The 17,726-nt window shown below is 42.0% G+C and overlaps 1 protein-coding gene across 1 annotated transcript; it reads right to left on the reverse strand.

Moving 5' to 3' along the window:
- Positions 1–252: 252 nt before the first annotated feature.
- Positions 253–12,163, reverse strand: ankrd24 (ankyrin repeat domain 24). Its single transcript, XM_053322962.1, is given in 22 exon segments — positions 253–321; positions 1,570–1,635; positions 1,756–1,920; positions 2,016–2,192; positions 3,353–3,586; positions 4,060–4,376; positions 4,462–5,206; positions 6,006–6,158; positions 7,065–7,241; positions 7,390–7,530; positions 7,799–7,918; positions 8,030–8,161; positions 8,766–8,858; positions 9,118–9,140; positions 9,687–9,859; positions 10,355–10,461; positions 10,626–10,696; positions 10,810–10,867; positions 11,008–11,072; positions 11,167–11,255; positions 11,696–11,826; positions 12,092–12,163. Coding segments are annotated over 22 exon segments (3,378 nt in total).
- Positions 12,164–17,726: the final 5,563 nt, after the last annotated feature.

Below are 17,726 nucleotides of genomic sequence, written 5' to 3' on the forward strand. Positions count from 1 at the left end.
ATAAGCTGCTCTCATTTAACTATAAAGGCACTCCACAGTTCGATTTCTTCACTGCTTGGTTATCAGTCAAGCCTTAAGGCTGAAGTTCAGTTAATTGTATTGTATGCATGCAGCTATATCTGACCATAGATCAGTTGTATTTGGCTTCCCAGAAGAGGTGTCTGTGATACTGGTTCCACAGGTTGCTGTACTGGAGCTGCTTTATGCTGATCTGCGGAGGAACTGAAGAGAGCCTTGCAGATGCTGTTAAGCTCAGTTTCCCTGCTGTGTCATTCTCAGGATCTGGAGTAGCAAATGTTGGACTTCTTCATCCATTCGACCCTGTTGGGCAGCAGACAGCAATGCTAGTTCAGTGCAGCCAGAACTCATAAGTAACAGATTTACTGCCCTTAGCAAAACAGCAGACTGACTGATTTACAGGTTTGGCCAATCAGAGCAGAACAACAAGCTTTCAGCAGAACCCATGTTTTTATAGAAACTCCCTCTTTACCTCTTTCAATAGGGAGCAAGATAAGGAGGAGTCCACCATACATCTGTCACCCCTGTAACTGATACAAGATGAAAGAACCCACTTGGTCACCCTAACACACCCACTGTAAAAAGATGTAGAGTATGACTAGCAGTCCCCAAGCTACTCATCATACTGACTAAGAGGAGGTGGAGGCTAATTGCATTTGCTGATTATACAATCAGTTGTGCAAATCTACCACAACTTGACTGTGACCCTGAAACCTCTTTCAAAGTGTGAAAAACAGACCCAGGGGAGCTAATGTGCCTATGTGCATTCGATCAAGGCTGGCACTAGAGATCTTTAAATAAATTAAAAATACATTTAATTTTCATTTATTATTTTCAAGCAGCAAAACTATTGGAGAACTGGAAATTCATTCTGAATACCAAGCTGCACTGTGCAGGAATATGTGGGAACAGTGACAGCCTATACAATTGAAACTGATGCCTCTGACCTGGCCGGCACACTAGTAAGTGCCAGATGTACCACTGACAGAGGACAGCCCACCCTATGCCCAACCCTGCCAAAATGAATAGCAGGCTTGAAAGGTTCAAGCACAATGCTTAGGTACATGTTTTAACATATGCACCTTATAATGACAATATCTACATGCCAAAGAGTAGCAAACAATTTTCTCAAAGTTTAACTACACCCAAACAATCTGTCTTTACAACAAATGTGACTTCTTAATGTGACTGAAGAGAGTGAACAGGACAGTAAATTGAGACCCTGTTCCCTAAATCTGAATTTGTATCCACTTTGTCCCTGTAAGCAGAGATGGTCGACAGAGCCTGCCTTTTCCTTACTGTTTGCACCACAGAGGAGGACCAACCTATTCAGCTCTCACTATGAGGGGCTGTAAAGATGATTGTTCAAGTGCAGCAAACAGACATACACTATATTTGCTCAAGTGCCCACATATTCAGACATGCACGTATGGAAATACTAAATAAATATTACATAACAAAGGTTGAAGCCTATGTAAATGTTAAGTAATGTGTACTCTGGCATGCTTGTGCCTTAGCCTTTTTTTGACTGTCAATATGCCTTCAACTGACCTGCACAGCTGCCAGTAAATGGGAACGATATGCATTCACCACCTGTTTGTGCTTTCTCTCCCAATCCTGAAAAAAGGTCAAAGAAAATGTTACTGCCATGTGAAGACCATACATGACCTTGATAACCTATACTGATAAAGATTATTCAAAATCATATTCCTTCTCACTCTAAAATGATGTTCTCACCTGGAGCTGCTGGGTGAGTATGCTGATCCTGTTCTGCAGTGCCATCTGCTGCCCAGGGTTACCGTGATGGGTGGATGAGGAAGAAGAGGAGGTAATGCCGAGAGGAGGTGACAGAGCTCCCAGTGCCTCTTTTAGCCGGAACACTTCCTTGGACAGCTCTGTTATCTGTGCAAACACAGATACTTAGGTTTTGTACACTTCAGTGTCACCTCGCAGGTGCTTCAGCAGCAGTGTTCAGAACTGGCCTTGTGATCTCTCACCTTGCGGTCCTTCTCCTTGACCAGGCCTTGAGATTCCTGGATGTCTTTATGGAGCTCCTGGATGTGGCTGGATTGAGACTGTAACTGTGTTAGCTGCTGCTGCACTGTGGCCAGCTGGGACTCTGCAACTTGCCGCTCACTCTTGTTAAAGAGAGCCTCTCTCTGCACCTGGAACACCTAAATCAGTAAAACCACCAGCGACACCTTGTCACTATATCAATGCTGTCTACATTTCTCTCACAGCCTGAGTAAATATCAAACTTTACACCTCTGTCATTGCTTGTGGCTCAATATACAATATAAGCCAGAAGCATCAGCTTATATTGAATTGTATATTGAGCCACGAGCAATGACAGAGGTGTAAAGTTTGATATTTACTTAAAATGGACAGTATGGTTGCTGAGGTAATTAATATGGACATTTTCATAAAGACAGAAATATACACTTGTAGAAAAAAAAACAAAGCTCTTGGGGGTACTTACTTGAACATGGACTTGTCAAACACCAACTTGTACTACATGACATCATGGAAATTAACTGAAGTTTTATGCATTTAGTGGATGAAAATACCATCTAACCATTTATTCTTTCTGTCTTTTATTACATTTTCTCAGCAAAATCTTAAATATATCATCTTGTGAATCGTTATTCCCACAACCATTGTCAGAGTTTTTGCTCTTGGGAATTTCCAGTTTCCCTGAGAAACAGTTTTCTCTTTGATCTTCATACACCCACACTGCATTGCAAATAAATGCAGTAAGCAGGGCATGCACATTTACTTTCGGTGCCATGTTCAACAGTGTTTCGTATTTAGAGATTAGTATGACTTTGTAAGTATCTGTGTGTGTGTATGTGTGTGTGTGTGTGTGTGTGTGTGTGTGTGTGTGTGTGTGTACATTTTATGGTTGGAGGTGTGCCAAAAAGGTTTTTGTGATAAAATATTCTCTACGTTTAGCAGGGCTCAATTTATGAAGTACACAGAAGCCCATTATGAGATCATCTATCTGTGGAAGAACTTTGCTTTCCTCAATGCCACTACATACAGTATGTAGAAAGATAATGGAAAGTGGATCATCCTAAGGAGCCTAAAACGCACATACAACACTACTCTAGTGCATCAATAAGCACATATACAGGGAGATGAATGAGGTAGATGGAGCTACTGAATAGAGAAAGTAACATAGATATGAATAATGTAGATACAGGAAAGAGGTCTTCATGGAACACAGCCCTCTTTGTGGCAAACACAATAACATCTAATGTGACTTTAGACGGCATTAGAAGAGATTGGAGAAGGCAGACAATATTACAACATACAAATGCATGTGCACACACACCTCAGTGCAGGTCTTCTCATGTTTGCGGGTGAGATCATTGAAGCGGGCCGTTATGGCGTTGATCTCAGCCTGCATAGAGAGACGCAGGCCCTCGTGGTCCTCCTTGGAGATAAGACCCTGTTCTGCAGCCTTTTGGGACTTTAGCTCTCTCAGCTCCATCTCCTTCTCACTCAGAGCCTCCTGAGCTGCTGCTGCACTGCTCTCACTGGCCTGCAGGGAGCGCTGAAGCTCTGCCTACAAGGTGGGAAACAGCAGTATTACCTGATTAATTACAACTTTCTGTCCAATAACAAATTAAAAGAAAATGTGTCAGCAAAATGCAGTCTTTAGTGAAATGGATAGAATGTTTTTAGTTATTTTACTGAATTTGTTCTTTGCATTCATTGTCAATTTATTATTGTGATGTAATGTGTATTTCACTCATGAAATTTTCCCCACTGTCTTAATATGTATTTCCCCTCAATATATTTCCTAGTATCTTTTCTTAGAAATATAATGAATCCCCCAAATTTCTTATGGAATGCACAGGAATGCATTGTATATTTGACCAGCTTCCTTATGAAGATGTCTTAAAATGGATAGGAACAGTTACTTTATATCAAATTGGGCCCTCTCCTTTGTACAAATACCCGCTCTTCAAAATGATTCTGCCTAAACCATTTATTTTGATCATTCTTATCATAAAATTTGTGAACTTCACAGCTGACCTTGATTCTCTCATGCTCCTCTTTGGGTATGGCGTCCTGCATGGCCATTAGTTTGGCCTCTGCTCTAGCAGCCTGCTCCTCAGCCTGGCCCCGGAGGCTCTTCTCTTCCTGCAGCTCCTGCAGTGTCTGAGCTAGCTGTTCTGACACTGCAGACAGCGCTTCCTTGTGTTTTGACAGCGGCACCACATCTTTCAGCTGTAGGGCCTCCTGTGCCCGGCCCTCCCGCTCTGCACACAGGCAGTCCAGAGCCTGGGCTGCTTCCTGCCTCGCTACCTCCAATTCTTCTCTCACTGCTGCCAGGGTGCGCCTGGAGTGCTCTGATTGGACAGAAGCATAGTCATTCACAGAACTGACCAAACCAGTATCTTGAATACTGTAATTAGAAAAAAATACTCTTCCCACCTGATGTGACTGAGGGCTCTGAGCTCTCTGAGTGTTCCTCTTCTTCTTCCTCCTCCTCCTCCTCACCGTGTGGAGGAGGCCTGAGCCTCTCTAGCTCTATGAGAGAGTCGTTAAGTCTTCTAGCCACATCCGCTCTCTCCCTGGCCAGCTGCTCGCACTGCAGGCCAAGAGTCACCTGCACCTCCTCCAACTCTGATCGGGGCACACACTTCCTCAGGTCCCCCTCAAGATCCCTCACACGCTCCTGAAGGCGACGTATCTGACCTCCATCTCCTGCTGCTCCTCCCTCTTTCCCTGCTGTCCTGCTCTCTGCCAGCGCTGCTTCCAACTCAGCCACTTTATCACGGAGGAACTTCACCGTTTCTGTCTCTTCGCCTTTGCTGTCTGTCTGGGCCGGGGCAGCTTGGAGTTCCTCTTCTTTCTCCTTCAGCTGTTTGATTGTGTCACTGTCCAGGCTGCTCTGACCACCTGCCTCGCCCTGTCTCTTAGCAAGCTCCTCCTCTAGCTCCCTCACCCTTGTTCTGAGTTGCTGTGTCTCCTGGCTCGGACCCTCATTTGCAGACCCGCCTCCTGTCCCAGCACCTGTCGTGGCAGTATCCCCTTCACCGCACGCCACAGAAAGCACCCCAAGACGCATCTGCTCTTTCATCTCCTCCAGCTCAGACTGAGAGTTGGCCAACTGCTCCTCCAACCCGTGCAGCTTCTCCTTCAGCACTTCCATACTCTCTGCATCCACATCTCCTTCCTGAGACCTCTCTTCACCACTGCAGAACGAGACACTGATTATCAATCTTGACAAAGAAATATCTCATTCATCAAATCAGTTGCACCTCAGGAAACATGGTTAGCATCACGTAGCCATGCAACTCGTTCTTCCTAATATTAATACATCTGTGGATTTTTAAAAAATTATTATCACTTAGACAATAAAGGGAAAAAAAATCAAACAACCCAAAAATATTCTAGTTACAATTATATAAAACAGACAGAAGAAGCAAATACTTCCATTGGAGAAGGAGAAAACTGAAAACGTTTTGAATTTTCCTAATAAATAACTGAAATGGGTGATTGTGTATCGAAATAGTGGACAAATCATTTCTGTCAACTGACCAATCAACTAATCGATTAACTGACTAATTGTATTGACACATACAACCCGCGATGACATAGATACACTTATACTTTGGCTCTTTTCATTCTACTACTCTATAGTTTAGTAGATAAACATGTTAGACAAACACAACATGTCTCGTAATAGAGAACAAGAGACCATCAAATAGATTTAGCCCTTTCGCCTTCTCAGCCTCCAGCATGCTGCAGAAAAAGATTTCAGCACTCAGCACTTTTAAAAATGGCCCTGAGAGAGGCTAGAGCTAGACAACGCTGAGGTTTGGTAATTGATACTTGCAAAGATGTGCAAATCTAACAATAAAGGCCTGATTCAATATAGGAGCTTTCCTGTGAATGTGAGCTGATATGACTACTTCAGTTTGCTAGCAGTAAATCAGCCTGTATGATATGAATCAATCTTACCCCTCCTCCACCAGACTGGAGGCCTCATCTGAAGCCTGGGCCTGAGAGAAGCGCTCTTGAAGGGCTTCCAACTCTTTCCTAATGGTCTCATACTGAGCTATGGGGACAAAGTCTGGGCTGGAGCTCTGCATGTCTGTGTCATCCTTCTCAAACATCTCCAGCATCTATAGACCGCACAGTGAAAGATATGGTAGCTTGTGGAGGTTAACATATGACAATGACTTGCACAGTTTGTCCATTAACATTTGAACTACATAGGCCGAAAATGCACAAAATATACATACTGTATCAATAATAAACAAAACATTTAACATAACAGAAAGGGTATAACCATCATTACATTTTCCCCCATATTTAGTATTGCTCTTCCCTGTAGTTGTGGGACAGATTTAAAAAACATTTCAAAATGAATGCAGAAAAAGAAGATATATGCTGAAATTAGCATTTAGCTCTAAGCACCTCAAGTAGAGCCTCGCAGCTGAGTAGCATGACTGTAGACTCTTAAATCTTGTTCACAGCAGGGACAATCTGTTTTTCTTGGTCTGGATTGCGGCTCTTCATACTTCTAGTGATGATTGAAAGACTACAGCATCATAGGATACTTAAAACTGACTTCAAAGCTAAAAAGCTCTGCTTAGTTTCAACCAGTATGACTCAGTTAGTGAAGAATGTCCACAAAATGCCCCCCCTGTCTGATGCTGTTTTGTTCTATTTATACCTGGCCATACACGACTGCCTCAGTGCATTAGTGTTACAGAGTGTGGCATCATACAGTTTAAGTGGTCATGGCTAATGCTTGAGTCAGGAACACTCAGCTACTCTTTAGATAGCATCTACGTCTTACTCAGAACCATTTAATAATCACGTCACTATCAATTTATCCTCTTTAGACAGGCCGTGTAGTGTGTGTGTGTGTGTGTGTGTGTGTGTGTGTGTGTGTGCGTGTTTGCATGAGTGAGGGTGTGTGATTACGTTTATGTGCTTTCATGCAGAACATGTTGGGTGAATAAGTTATCTTCTCTGTCTTTTTCTTACAAGTTAATGTCAGTGTGTACTTTGCATGACTTTACCTGCACTCTGAGAACAAGTTCAGAGTTCTTTGAGGTAAGTTCCTCTATTTGTTTGTGCAGCTCTGCCACAGTTCCTGGGTCTGCAGGGGAGGGAGAGGGGCTGGCTGAGTCAACATTCCCTTGAGAAGTGGCCTCATCCTGAACAGGGGAAGCTCTGGAGCGCTTGGAGAGCAGTTTCTCTGGGGGGAAAGTTCAGAAACCAAAACAAAAATCAATCTGTGTATTTCCTGACATCATAGTCAAGTAATGCCATTGCGGTATAATGGTGATACATGCATTAAATAACATGCATGCTCTGCAGGGCCTAGGATGAACATGTTCACACAGATTACATACCTGGGAAGTCAAACATTTCATCCATGTCCTCAGAGTCACTGGCCCCAACACCCTGGAGTCCTTTCAGCTCCTCAAGCAGCCTGTCCCTCTCTGCCTCTGACCGCTCGAGACATTGCTTTAGTTGGGACAACTACAGTGCGAACACACACACACACACACACACACACACACACACACACACACACACACACACACACACACACACACACACACACACACACACACACACACACACACACACACACACACACACACACACACACACCATACACACCATACAGTGTTGTCTCTAATACAAATGTGCACTGAGAACTTTATGAATAGTTATAGGTTTGAATAAAACATGAAACATTTAGCAGAAATAAGAAGAGGTATATGTGTTGCCAGAAGTGTAGTACCTCATCCATGGCAGAGACAGCAGCTTGTTGCTGCTGCTCAAATGTTTTAATCCTCTGGAGCAGACGGCCTCTCTCCAGACGCAGCCGCCGAATCTCCTCAAAAACCTCCTCATCTTCTGCCTGACACAGACAACCACAAAAGAAAAATGGCAATAAAATAGAGTCTGCCAGATGAACAAATGTATCATATAAAGGAGCAAAGTAAGAGTCTAAAAAGGAACAAAGACTTACGCCGCTAACCTGGGCTGATTGCTGTGAATCTGGAGGCTGAGGAGAGGGAGAGGGAGACTGGGACTGGGACTGAGGCTCAGGGGTGCGGGCAGGGGGAGCAGAACTCCGGGGCTGTGGAGAGGGTGGCAAACCCTAGATGATGGTGATAGAATAACAGAATGAATTTAATCTCTATGATTCATTACAGAGGTGATACTCTTCATTTGCACTGTATGTTCTTTTAATAATTTTAAAGCAAATTATTATTATTATTGCACTCTAATATTTTATGCTCTGTTTTAGTCTAGCTTTTTGTTTTCTTCTCTCTTTCTATTTTTCTGTAGTGTTTTCTTTTTAATTGTAGGTTTTAATGTTTCCAATTCATCCCCTGATATTTTGTTTTTATGTATAGCACATTGAGTTGCTCCTGTGTATGAAATGCACGCTGCCTTTGCCTTGCCTTGCCTAATGAATCTTTTGAGAAGCAATGATCTATTACAGAGATATTTGCAAAATAATTATCAAAGGACCAAAGGAAAAAAAGAATTTTCTCCCTCTTCTAAAATAACTGAAATGAAACAATCTAGTAAAGGAAAATCACTCACAATGCAGACATAAGAAACATGAGATGATATGCAGACATTAAAGCAGTAGTGGTCATTGGATCATTTTAAAATGAGCACTAAATGGCTGGAAACCAATTACATATTTGAATGTATGTAAAGCTTTCCATCAACTGAAATGTTTCTCACAGTACCTGGAGAGGAGAACGTGGAGGTGGAGGAGCTTTCCGTTTGCGGGGGGTAGTCCCCCCTTGCAATGACGAGGCGCCTGAGGGGACTTGGGGGGGCTGCGTGGTGGAGGGGGAGGGGGGATCACAGACATGCAGAGGTCAAGCACAACTTAAACGGGAAAATGGAGGAAACTAAGATAAGACACAGGTTCAGCAACAAAGGGGAATGAAAGCCAACAAAAAGAAAGCAGCTCACAAAAACAATGACCTCATATTGGAAAACATGCACAATATGATCAGAGTGGGCCATGACCTAGAGTGGGCCATGATCTCATTGATGGAGGGAGTGATGTAACACACAACTATGCGACATTACCTCCCCTCCTGTGCCCTCAGAGACTGCGTACGCAAGAGGAAAGAGACAAAACTTCAATGTCTACAGCAAGAGGTGCACGTGAAGCACATACACAAGCATATACACATGCACTCCCTCTCACTTTTTTAACATGTCATTTATATTAGTGCCATTCATGTATGTCATAGGAAATCCACCACAGTCTCCAATTATGCACACCAAATTGTCTCATCCATCTATTTTCTCACAAGCCACACATCTGTATTTCATATATCATCAAAGTCTTTGTTGAGAGATAAAAGTGGAGCAAGCCTGTATTCTTTTCTTTTAAAACTCCACTTCATAATCACACACAGCTGTCCCCCTGATTCACTTCCTTCTATTACAGTAACTTCCTGGGGGAGCAGTGAAACATCCAGAGCAGCACAGCACAGCCACAAACAGGAGCCAACCACTGGGTCTGATGCTGCCATGAACTGCTTCATTTCTTGCGCTTGATTAAATCTAACTGATCGAAACTAACTAGGATTGATTCATAACAATTCAATCATACAAAGAATGAATTATCAAAGGAAATCTTCATACTGTACCTGGGGGTGCTCCATCCTGCAACATCTGTATGATCCGTTGGTTGCCTGTGTTTATGGCGTAATCAGCGGCTTTGTGTCCAAGGGCGTCATCCAGTTGTGTGTTGACACCACCTCTCAGCAAAGCCTCTACTGTTTCAACACTATCACTCTCACAGGCCAACATCAATGCGGACCTAAAATTCCAGACACAATCATATTATATTATAATATAAAAATCAGTCACATTGAGCAAAGTAACGATACTACTACAAGTCATCAAAACTAATATGCATTGTATTGTTTCACAGTGGTACTTATTTGGTCTCTTAAACCCTACTGACCATTAGCCTGTTACTAATTTCTAACCTACACTAAGACACATAGAAGTTAATGTCTGGTCTTGGTCAAAGATTCTGAAGATATGAAAACAGGCAACTGGAAACGTCCTACATGAAATCCTTCTTCTATTCTCAGACAACGCCACCACTGTGAGAATAATCCTAGAAAGCTTTTTTTGGTTTGGTTCTAGCTTAGCCAAAGAAGCTGCATCATGTCCCAGTGTGCCTCAGCAGGCAGACTGGGGCTGTCTGACACTATATGCCACTCCATCTGTCAAGGTTTCAGCAGGGGCAACAATGAGACGATGCCAGAGGACACAGAGGAAGAGTTTAATATTAACAATTGAGTACCTTCCCTGGTTGTCCTGTATGTTTGCATTGGCACCTCGATCCATAAGAAAGACACACAGCTCCACTCTGCTCATCTGGGCTGCCAGGATGAGTGCGGTGGCCCCGTCCTGAGAGAAAAACACAAACAATCATCTTAATATCATAGACCAACTGTGTTGTTGTTGAATAATGTGTTTAACATGAGCAGGAGCAAATAACAATCACTAGTCACTAATAATCTTATCTCACATTAACAAATATTTAAGGTCAAATTTCAGACAATTAAACCTACTCCATCCTGGACATCTAGATTGGCTTTAAAGTCCCACAGGGTCTCAGTGCAGGATAAACAACCACTGACCGCTGCAGAAAATGATCAAAATGATGGTTATTCTACCATATTTACATCATAAAATGCATTGATTTTTTGATTATGTAAGCACAATGATTTCATATTGTAGTGCTGTAACTTTTACCTGCATGATGAAGTGGTGTCCTACCAATGCTGTCTGTGCAATCTACTGTTAATCTCTCCTGTCAAGGAAGGTAATAGCAAAAGATGGATAATTTGTGATTAGTACACTTTTGATTTTCTTGCTTGCCAAGTACTTATTTTATGCATAATTTAAAGTATACATTCATTAATCTAACTATGTTATCATGCTGTGTTTTACCTGTAAGAGTCTCTTTAAACATTCTGACTGGCCATTTTTGGCTGCAAGGTGAAGGGCGCTCAAGCCTGGAGTCAATCAGTTAAGAAGAACAGACATTTGTAAATAGTCCATGACATGTGATAAGATATGATATGAAGATTTGTTAATAGAATACCATACCAGCACCATCAGTGATGTTGAGGTCTGCCCCATGAGAGATTATGACCTCCAGACACTCAAGCCGCCCTCGAGATGCACACAGATGGAACCTGCCGTGGGGACAATATGGTACATTAGCATGCATTATGAACATTCTAGTAATATGCATTTATTTTTAAGCTTGCATGCTATTTTAAATAATTAGCATTATTTTTTTCGAACATTGTATATAACGCAAATGATTCAAAAGGAAGTTTCCATTTAAACTATGGAATTCTTGCCTGCTAACTCAACTCAAGACAAGAGAAAGCAGGCAATAAAACTTTACTATTTACCAAAAGAGGATATATTTATATATAAACAAATCATTTCAGGGCAAAACTCTTATACTGTGCAGGAAATTATGTGTTTTACATCATCACAAGTAGCAATAACTAAAATAAAATAAGGAATATAAACTTAATTCAACTTTGGGAATGAAAACAACTACATATAACAATTGAATTCCTTCAGGTAACTAAGAATGATAAAAATGTGGCAAGCAACTTACACCGACTTGCCCTCAGCATCCAGCTTGGTGGGACAGAGGCCTTTTTTGACGATGAGGGCAGAGACTTTGTCAGGTTCATTCTGCTCCACAGCCTGCATGAGCCTCTCATCACTCTTACTCCAGTCTTGACTCTGAGGGGGCCAAGCCAAAAGGACAGATCACCACCCTGAGATGCCCTAATGAAAACTGATACCCCGCTGCATATCACATAACATACAAAACAATGGATGACTGGGCAACAACCAGTGATGATATGAAAAATATTATTAAGATCATTGAAAAGGATGTAAGAGTTTTAAAAAAACTTTTAGGACGTAAACACTGCAAACAATAGAACAAATCTGATAATTCCTTTCTTATTCCTATGATTACTGGATATAGAGAGAGTATACCTACAGGCAGTGGCAGCAGGCTGAAACAAGGACAGAACCGTTTCATCAGGCTAAAAACAGGCTGCTGGGGATCCATTATGCTTGTAGGGCATCACACACACACACACACACACATACACACACACAGACACACACACAAATACAGCTATAGAGTACCAAGCCACCACTGTATGTCCTGCCTGTATATACACTGCTGCCTGGCTACATAACAAACATACAGACTCAAACCAGATAATGTAGAGAAATCATCTAGATTTCTACTTCTACCGGATAGCTATCCTATAGAGGTCAGAGCGACACCACAACACACAGCTCTACGTGCTAGAAAATGTACATTATCCTCAGAATCCTCTAATGAAGCTGAGTAAGACTTCTATTCTCTCTCCTCAAAACAAAATCTCCCCGTCTGCATCCAAAACAGCTACCTCTCGTCCTGGTCCAGCGAGCAGGAACATATAGCCAATCTCTCCCCTGCACTCTCTCTCTCTGTCTCTCTCTCTCACACACGCACACACACACACAATGACACTTCCTCTTTTTGCTCACTGTCCTCCTTTCTCTAACCTAGTAATTTCTCTGCCGCCTCCTCTCTGTAGCAGCTTCTCTCCACTAGTTTTTGTCAGGTCGTGCACAGTACCCCCTTTGCAGTGTCATAGATCTGTTTCTCTGCAATTACAGATTGGGGGCCTCAGCGATGTGAGGACTCAGCAAAAAGAAGAGAAACAAGCTAGCGGTGCTGTGCTCTGCTCTGCTGGTTCGGATTTTTATTCACTGTGCAGAGGAGACACAAACAAGCTGAAATATGAAATAGTCACCAAGGCTTTGGAGAGGTATGTGGGACAGCCTGGAGGATGTATATATGAAGGATATCTATCAATTAGTCCCTTTTATTTACCTAAGGGAAACCACCCATCAGCTTCATCAAGATCAGCATTGTTATCATTATTGTTGTGATCAACTCATCATTAAGCGTGTAATCCAAGGTAACAGGAAGGTAGAATTTCTCCTTAAGACATCTGACAGTAACAGACTGTTATTTCTAACAGCATCACCAGGATCTATATAATAAAACCACATCGAAAGGCCAGCAGGCTTTTCAGATAGGCCGTCTACAAGTTGAAAGGTTGCTATTATGCTTGTACCGATGAAAAGACATGGACACCACACTACCAATATGCTCCATGCAGATCACTGACTCTGCCAAATATTTCTCCTATCTGTCCTTGCAAAAAAAGACAAAACATTTGAATCCCATAAATACTGAACCACTTTACAAAGTCCTTTACAGCAGCCTAAAGATGACAGCAGGAAAGTAAGAAGTCTTTGTGTGTGTGTCTATGTGTGTGCATGTACGTGTAAATAATTGAAGGCCACCTGAGAACTCTTGTTATAGCAGCAGTCTGGAGGCAGCCCTGCTCTCCTGCTGCTGCTGTGACACTGAATCCCAGTGCCCCCCAAACACACATCAAGAAACCTGGAACTCACAGTATCTGAATAACTTAGTTTAATGAGAGCAGCTAAACACTATGACATTAGGCTCAACATAAAAGCACTTGAAGGGATAGCAAACAGGTGTACCACTTTTAAATACACTCAAATGTAAAGCTTCACAAGCCTCAAAACAGATTCGTACCTCAGTCTTTTTAAACTTTGCCTTCAGACTCTTCATAGTAAGTTGATATCCTCTGTCTCAACAGGAACACTGCAATTAATAAAGTAAAGTCACTTAGAAGGGGCAGTAAGCTTAATGGCCCAGTGGGCAATATAAGTGTATCAAGATTTTAGGAATAACCCCAAGCTTAATGCAGTTCACACAGAGCTACAAACTGCACTAGAGGAACCTGCAGACTTACCTGTAGAGGAAGGTCGGGCTCCAGGTGAGGGCTTCCTCTGTCCCATCAGCTCCTCTCACCAAAATACTGGTGTCACTGCTGCCTGGTGGACAGCAGCAATGCACCCGCCCTGATCGTAAATCAACCAATCAGCAATGCGCAAAACGCCGGATCAGCGTTTGATTGGTGACGTTGAATGACACATTGTGCCCGTCACGTGTAGAAGCAGCAGCACAGCCTGGGGCTTTTTTGGACCTTGGGGGTAAATAACGCTTCGCAGGATATCAGCAGCTCGTCTTGTAGAGTATGCATGTCATCGCTGTCCTCTGCTGTAGGAGTCTCTTTAGCTCTCAGTTTAACAGTGGGGTTGTACCAAAGTTCCTTATTTTGGAGATTTTAGCCAATCAGAGAAACGTGAAAGTGAAGTCAACCAATGGCAACACTGAATTATCTGAAGGAATAATTCAATTTTTTTTGTTGTTGTTGAGAAAATGCACATTAAAGCCTCCATAAATATTAATCTATGCATCTTGGTTCTTTGTAATAATATATGACAACTTCATTTGTTCATTTATTTTACAAACTACTAAAAACCTGCTTCTGCTATTATTTCCAAAAGACACAGATGCAGTACACATGAGTCGCCAAAAGAGGGCAGTAAATGCAACGGAGAGAAAACTATAGAAATCAATTATTCACCCTCCCCAACCCTCTAATCCAACCCTACTGTAAGAGTCACTGTTACATATTTGCTGATGTGCTTTAGGTTGTACATGCATGTCTAGAGCCGCTGATGCTCCACAGAGGGAACAGCTTTTTTTTTTTTTTGTTTACCTTTTCATATTCATAAATTACGTTGTTCAGCTGGGAAAGAGCAACATCAGAAAGCATGAAGTTCAGAGAAAATGTCATATCCATATTTAGCCCTTTATAATGAGACAGTCTTATTAATTCTTTGAGATATTCCTTCCAGCGCCTTGTTGTTTTGTTTGATTCAATTAAATCTTTGGCTCCCAAGCAACTGTGTTTGTTTTGTGTGAAGAACACAATGACTTTAAACCTGTCTGTCTGTTTTGTGATTATCTCTCTCTGTGAGAGAGGCCCCGTATTTCCATTTCTGTTTTCCTCTCATCTCCCTTTTGCACTCCATGTGTCTTCCTCTTGCTGAGTCTGGCTGCAGAGACGTCTTACTCATTCTTTCTCTCTGATTTTCCACCTTTCAATCTTTTCTTCTGTACAGTTCACCCTGGGCAGGATGGAAAGATAAAATAAATGTATGTTCAGTATGTTACTGGCTTGCAGGGGGTTAGAGGAGGTGTTGAACTGATTCTGATGAAAGAGGGGAATGTGTGACTGCGGGGAGAAAGAGAAGGAAGATTAGTGGTGCATTTGAAGAATGAATGATAGGAGATAAAAATGCAAAGGTAGAAAAAATGAGAGAGAAGGAGCAGAGAGAAATAGAGGAAAGGCCCTAAGATCATAGATTATTATCACACAAGGACAATCGTCCTCACTTGTGGGAAGAAAGCGTTATCTTGCAGGAACAACCTTCATTTATGTTGTGTAAACAAATTATCCTGTTGTAACAAGTGCCAAGAACATCTCTATCAACCTACTGAATGAATACTGTAGATCTTATTTCAACAAGATAAGACCCTCAGCACAGCATATTGATCTTGTTCCCACCTAATAATGACTGGTTCCCACAATCGATCATATCTGTGAATATGGTTCCCATGAGACTTTGTTTCCACAGTTTTGTCCTGTTAGGAAAAAGCCTCTCTATAGTGAAGCAGGTAAAGGAGTCCAGGCTTTCTCTTCCCTGTCAATCTTCAGACACCTTATATTTCCCAGAGACAAAAATGACTTTGACAGGCTTTCATGTTGGCTGCATGGACCTGATCTTAAAATTTAGTACTTCACCACTGTTGAACTGCGGTAAGATACAATATTCTCAATCACACACCCCCAGTGACATCAGATTACTTTCAGAAAGGGTTTGGTTGTAGATCCTCCTCTATGTGTGGACTGAAGCTGAAGCTGAACCCCTGGTGCAGAGCAGGCAGGAGGAGTGTGATGTGAAGGAGTGTGATGTGAAGGTCTTGATGGGATCGTGTTGATGGCTACACTGATAGTAGTGGGGGTGGGATTCTAGCACGATGACCTCATCCACTCTCCCACAGCTTGGGAGAAAGTGAGCTCATGAGTGTCGTAAAGAAAAACGCATTTACAGTCTTTTAACAGACTTAGATGGCCATCCTCACTGTAGCACACAATCCAATTTACCAGCCTGGACCTTGGATAATGGGACATTTGTGACAGGATGAAACAGCCAGGGTGGAAAGAATGAAACAAAAGGGATCACACACACACACACACACACACACACACACACACACACACACACACACACACACACACACACACACACACAACTTATTTTTCAATCAGAGCGGACAGGTCTCAGTGCTTTTGTCATCTTGTGTATGGGATAAGAAGTGTTTTTTTTTTTGGTTGTTCTATCTAAACTTGACTGTTTCCCAAAGCATGATGGGATTCCCACCAAAGCTTTTTATGAGAGAGACACATTACAGTTTTCTTCACCCCTCAGGCTTTTCGCAGTTAGACGTTATTTGAGGGAGAAAAGGGCAAAATAGTTTGAAAAACCTTCTGTGAAGCTAAAACAAGGGGGATGGGGGTGGTGGGGGGTCTCTAGTGATGTCATGTGAATAAATAATGCACATCTTGGAGCAGGTTCGTGCGAGCTGATTTCCCCCTCCAGTTTCTGTTCTTCATTTGTTTTCCCCCTTGCAGTTATTTTGAATTTAAAGAAGGATGCCTCTCTTGTTGCAGCCTGTGTGATGTGTAGATATTTCAATGAGGGAACGGTCGGCTGACAACGAGAGGGAATAGGATATTCCTCTGGGAATGAAGCACCTCCCCTTTAATCGCTCGGTTGAGCTTCTCTCGGAGCTGTACTCACTCTCTTTACTCGCACATTTTACCGTCAGGCGTCAGACGAACTCTGGTGGATTTCGGCAGCTCTTGTTGTACCTAAAAAGCTGCCGTTTTCTCTCTTTTTTTTCCTCTTGTCATTTCATGGAATAAAAAAGCGTGAACACTCGAAGGCTTTGTCACTTCTCTGTGTCGGTTTTTTTGTCATCGACATGAAGAAACGCGGAATAAAGCATCCAAAGTGGCTGAAGGACTGAATACGGTTGTTAAGTGAGTATGCCCTCGCAGCGCTGCGCTCTCTGGCATTTAAACCCAGTGTTTTGGTTATATTATTTTGAGGGGAAGTTTTACACAAATGATCTTATTCTCAGCGGTACAGCTTTTCAAATACTCTGCGCGAAACTAAACTTATTATACTCTATTTTTGGTAAAATTACAAACGAAAAGCAGATAAGAAGTTTGAATTTAACTTCGATTTATCTGATTTTACGTTACTTTAATATTTATCTTTCTATCTGTAGTCTTTGTCTTCCTTTTTTATCAGCATGTTCACATCAGACTTCATTGCTGGGGTGTGAAATGTAATTGCAGCCTTTGGGCAAAGTTCAATCTGCCAGATGTTATTGCTCCCTGAGTAAAACAAAAGGAGTGCGTAAAGCCCAGCTGCTAGTGTAGTTTAATGTCACTTGAGTGCATGTAGACGCACACTGATCATGGGTCTGTGATCAGGAGAAAGTTGTCGTGCGCAAATTGTGAAAAGATCAGGAAAGATTTATATATATATATATATATATATATATATATATATATATATATATATGAGCTGTTTTTTTAACACAATCAGAAAAACAC

The sequence above is a fragment of the Scomber japonicus genome, chromosome 7 (assembly GCF_027409825.1).
Source record: "Scomber japonicus isolate fScoJap1 chromosome 7, fScoJap1.pri, whole genome shotgun sequence".
In the NCBI taxonomy this organism is placed as follows: Eukaryota; Metazoa; Chordata; class Actinopteri; order Scombriformes; family Scombridae; genus Scomber; species Scomber japonicus.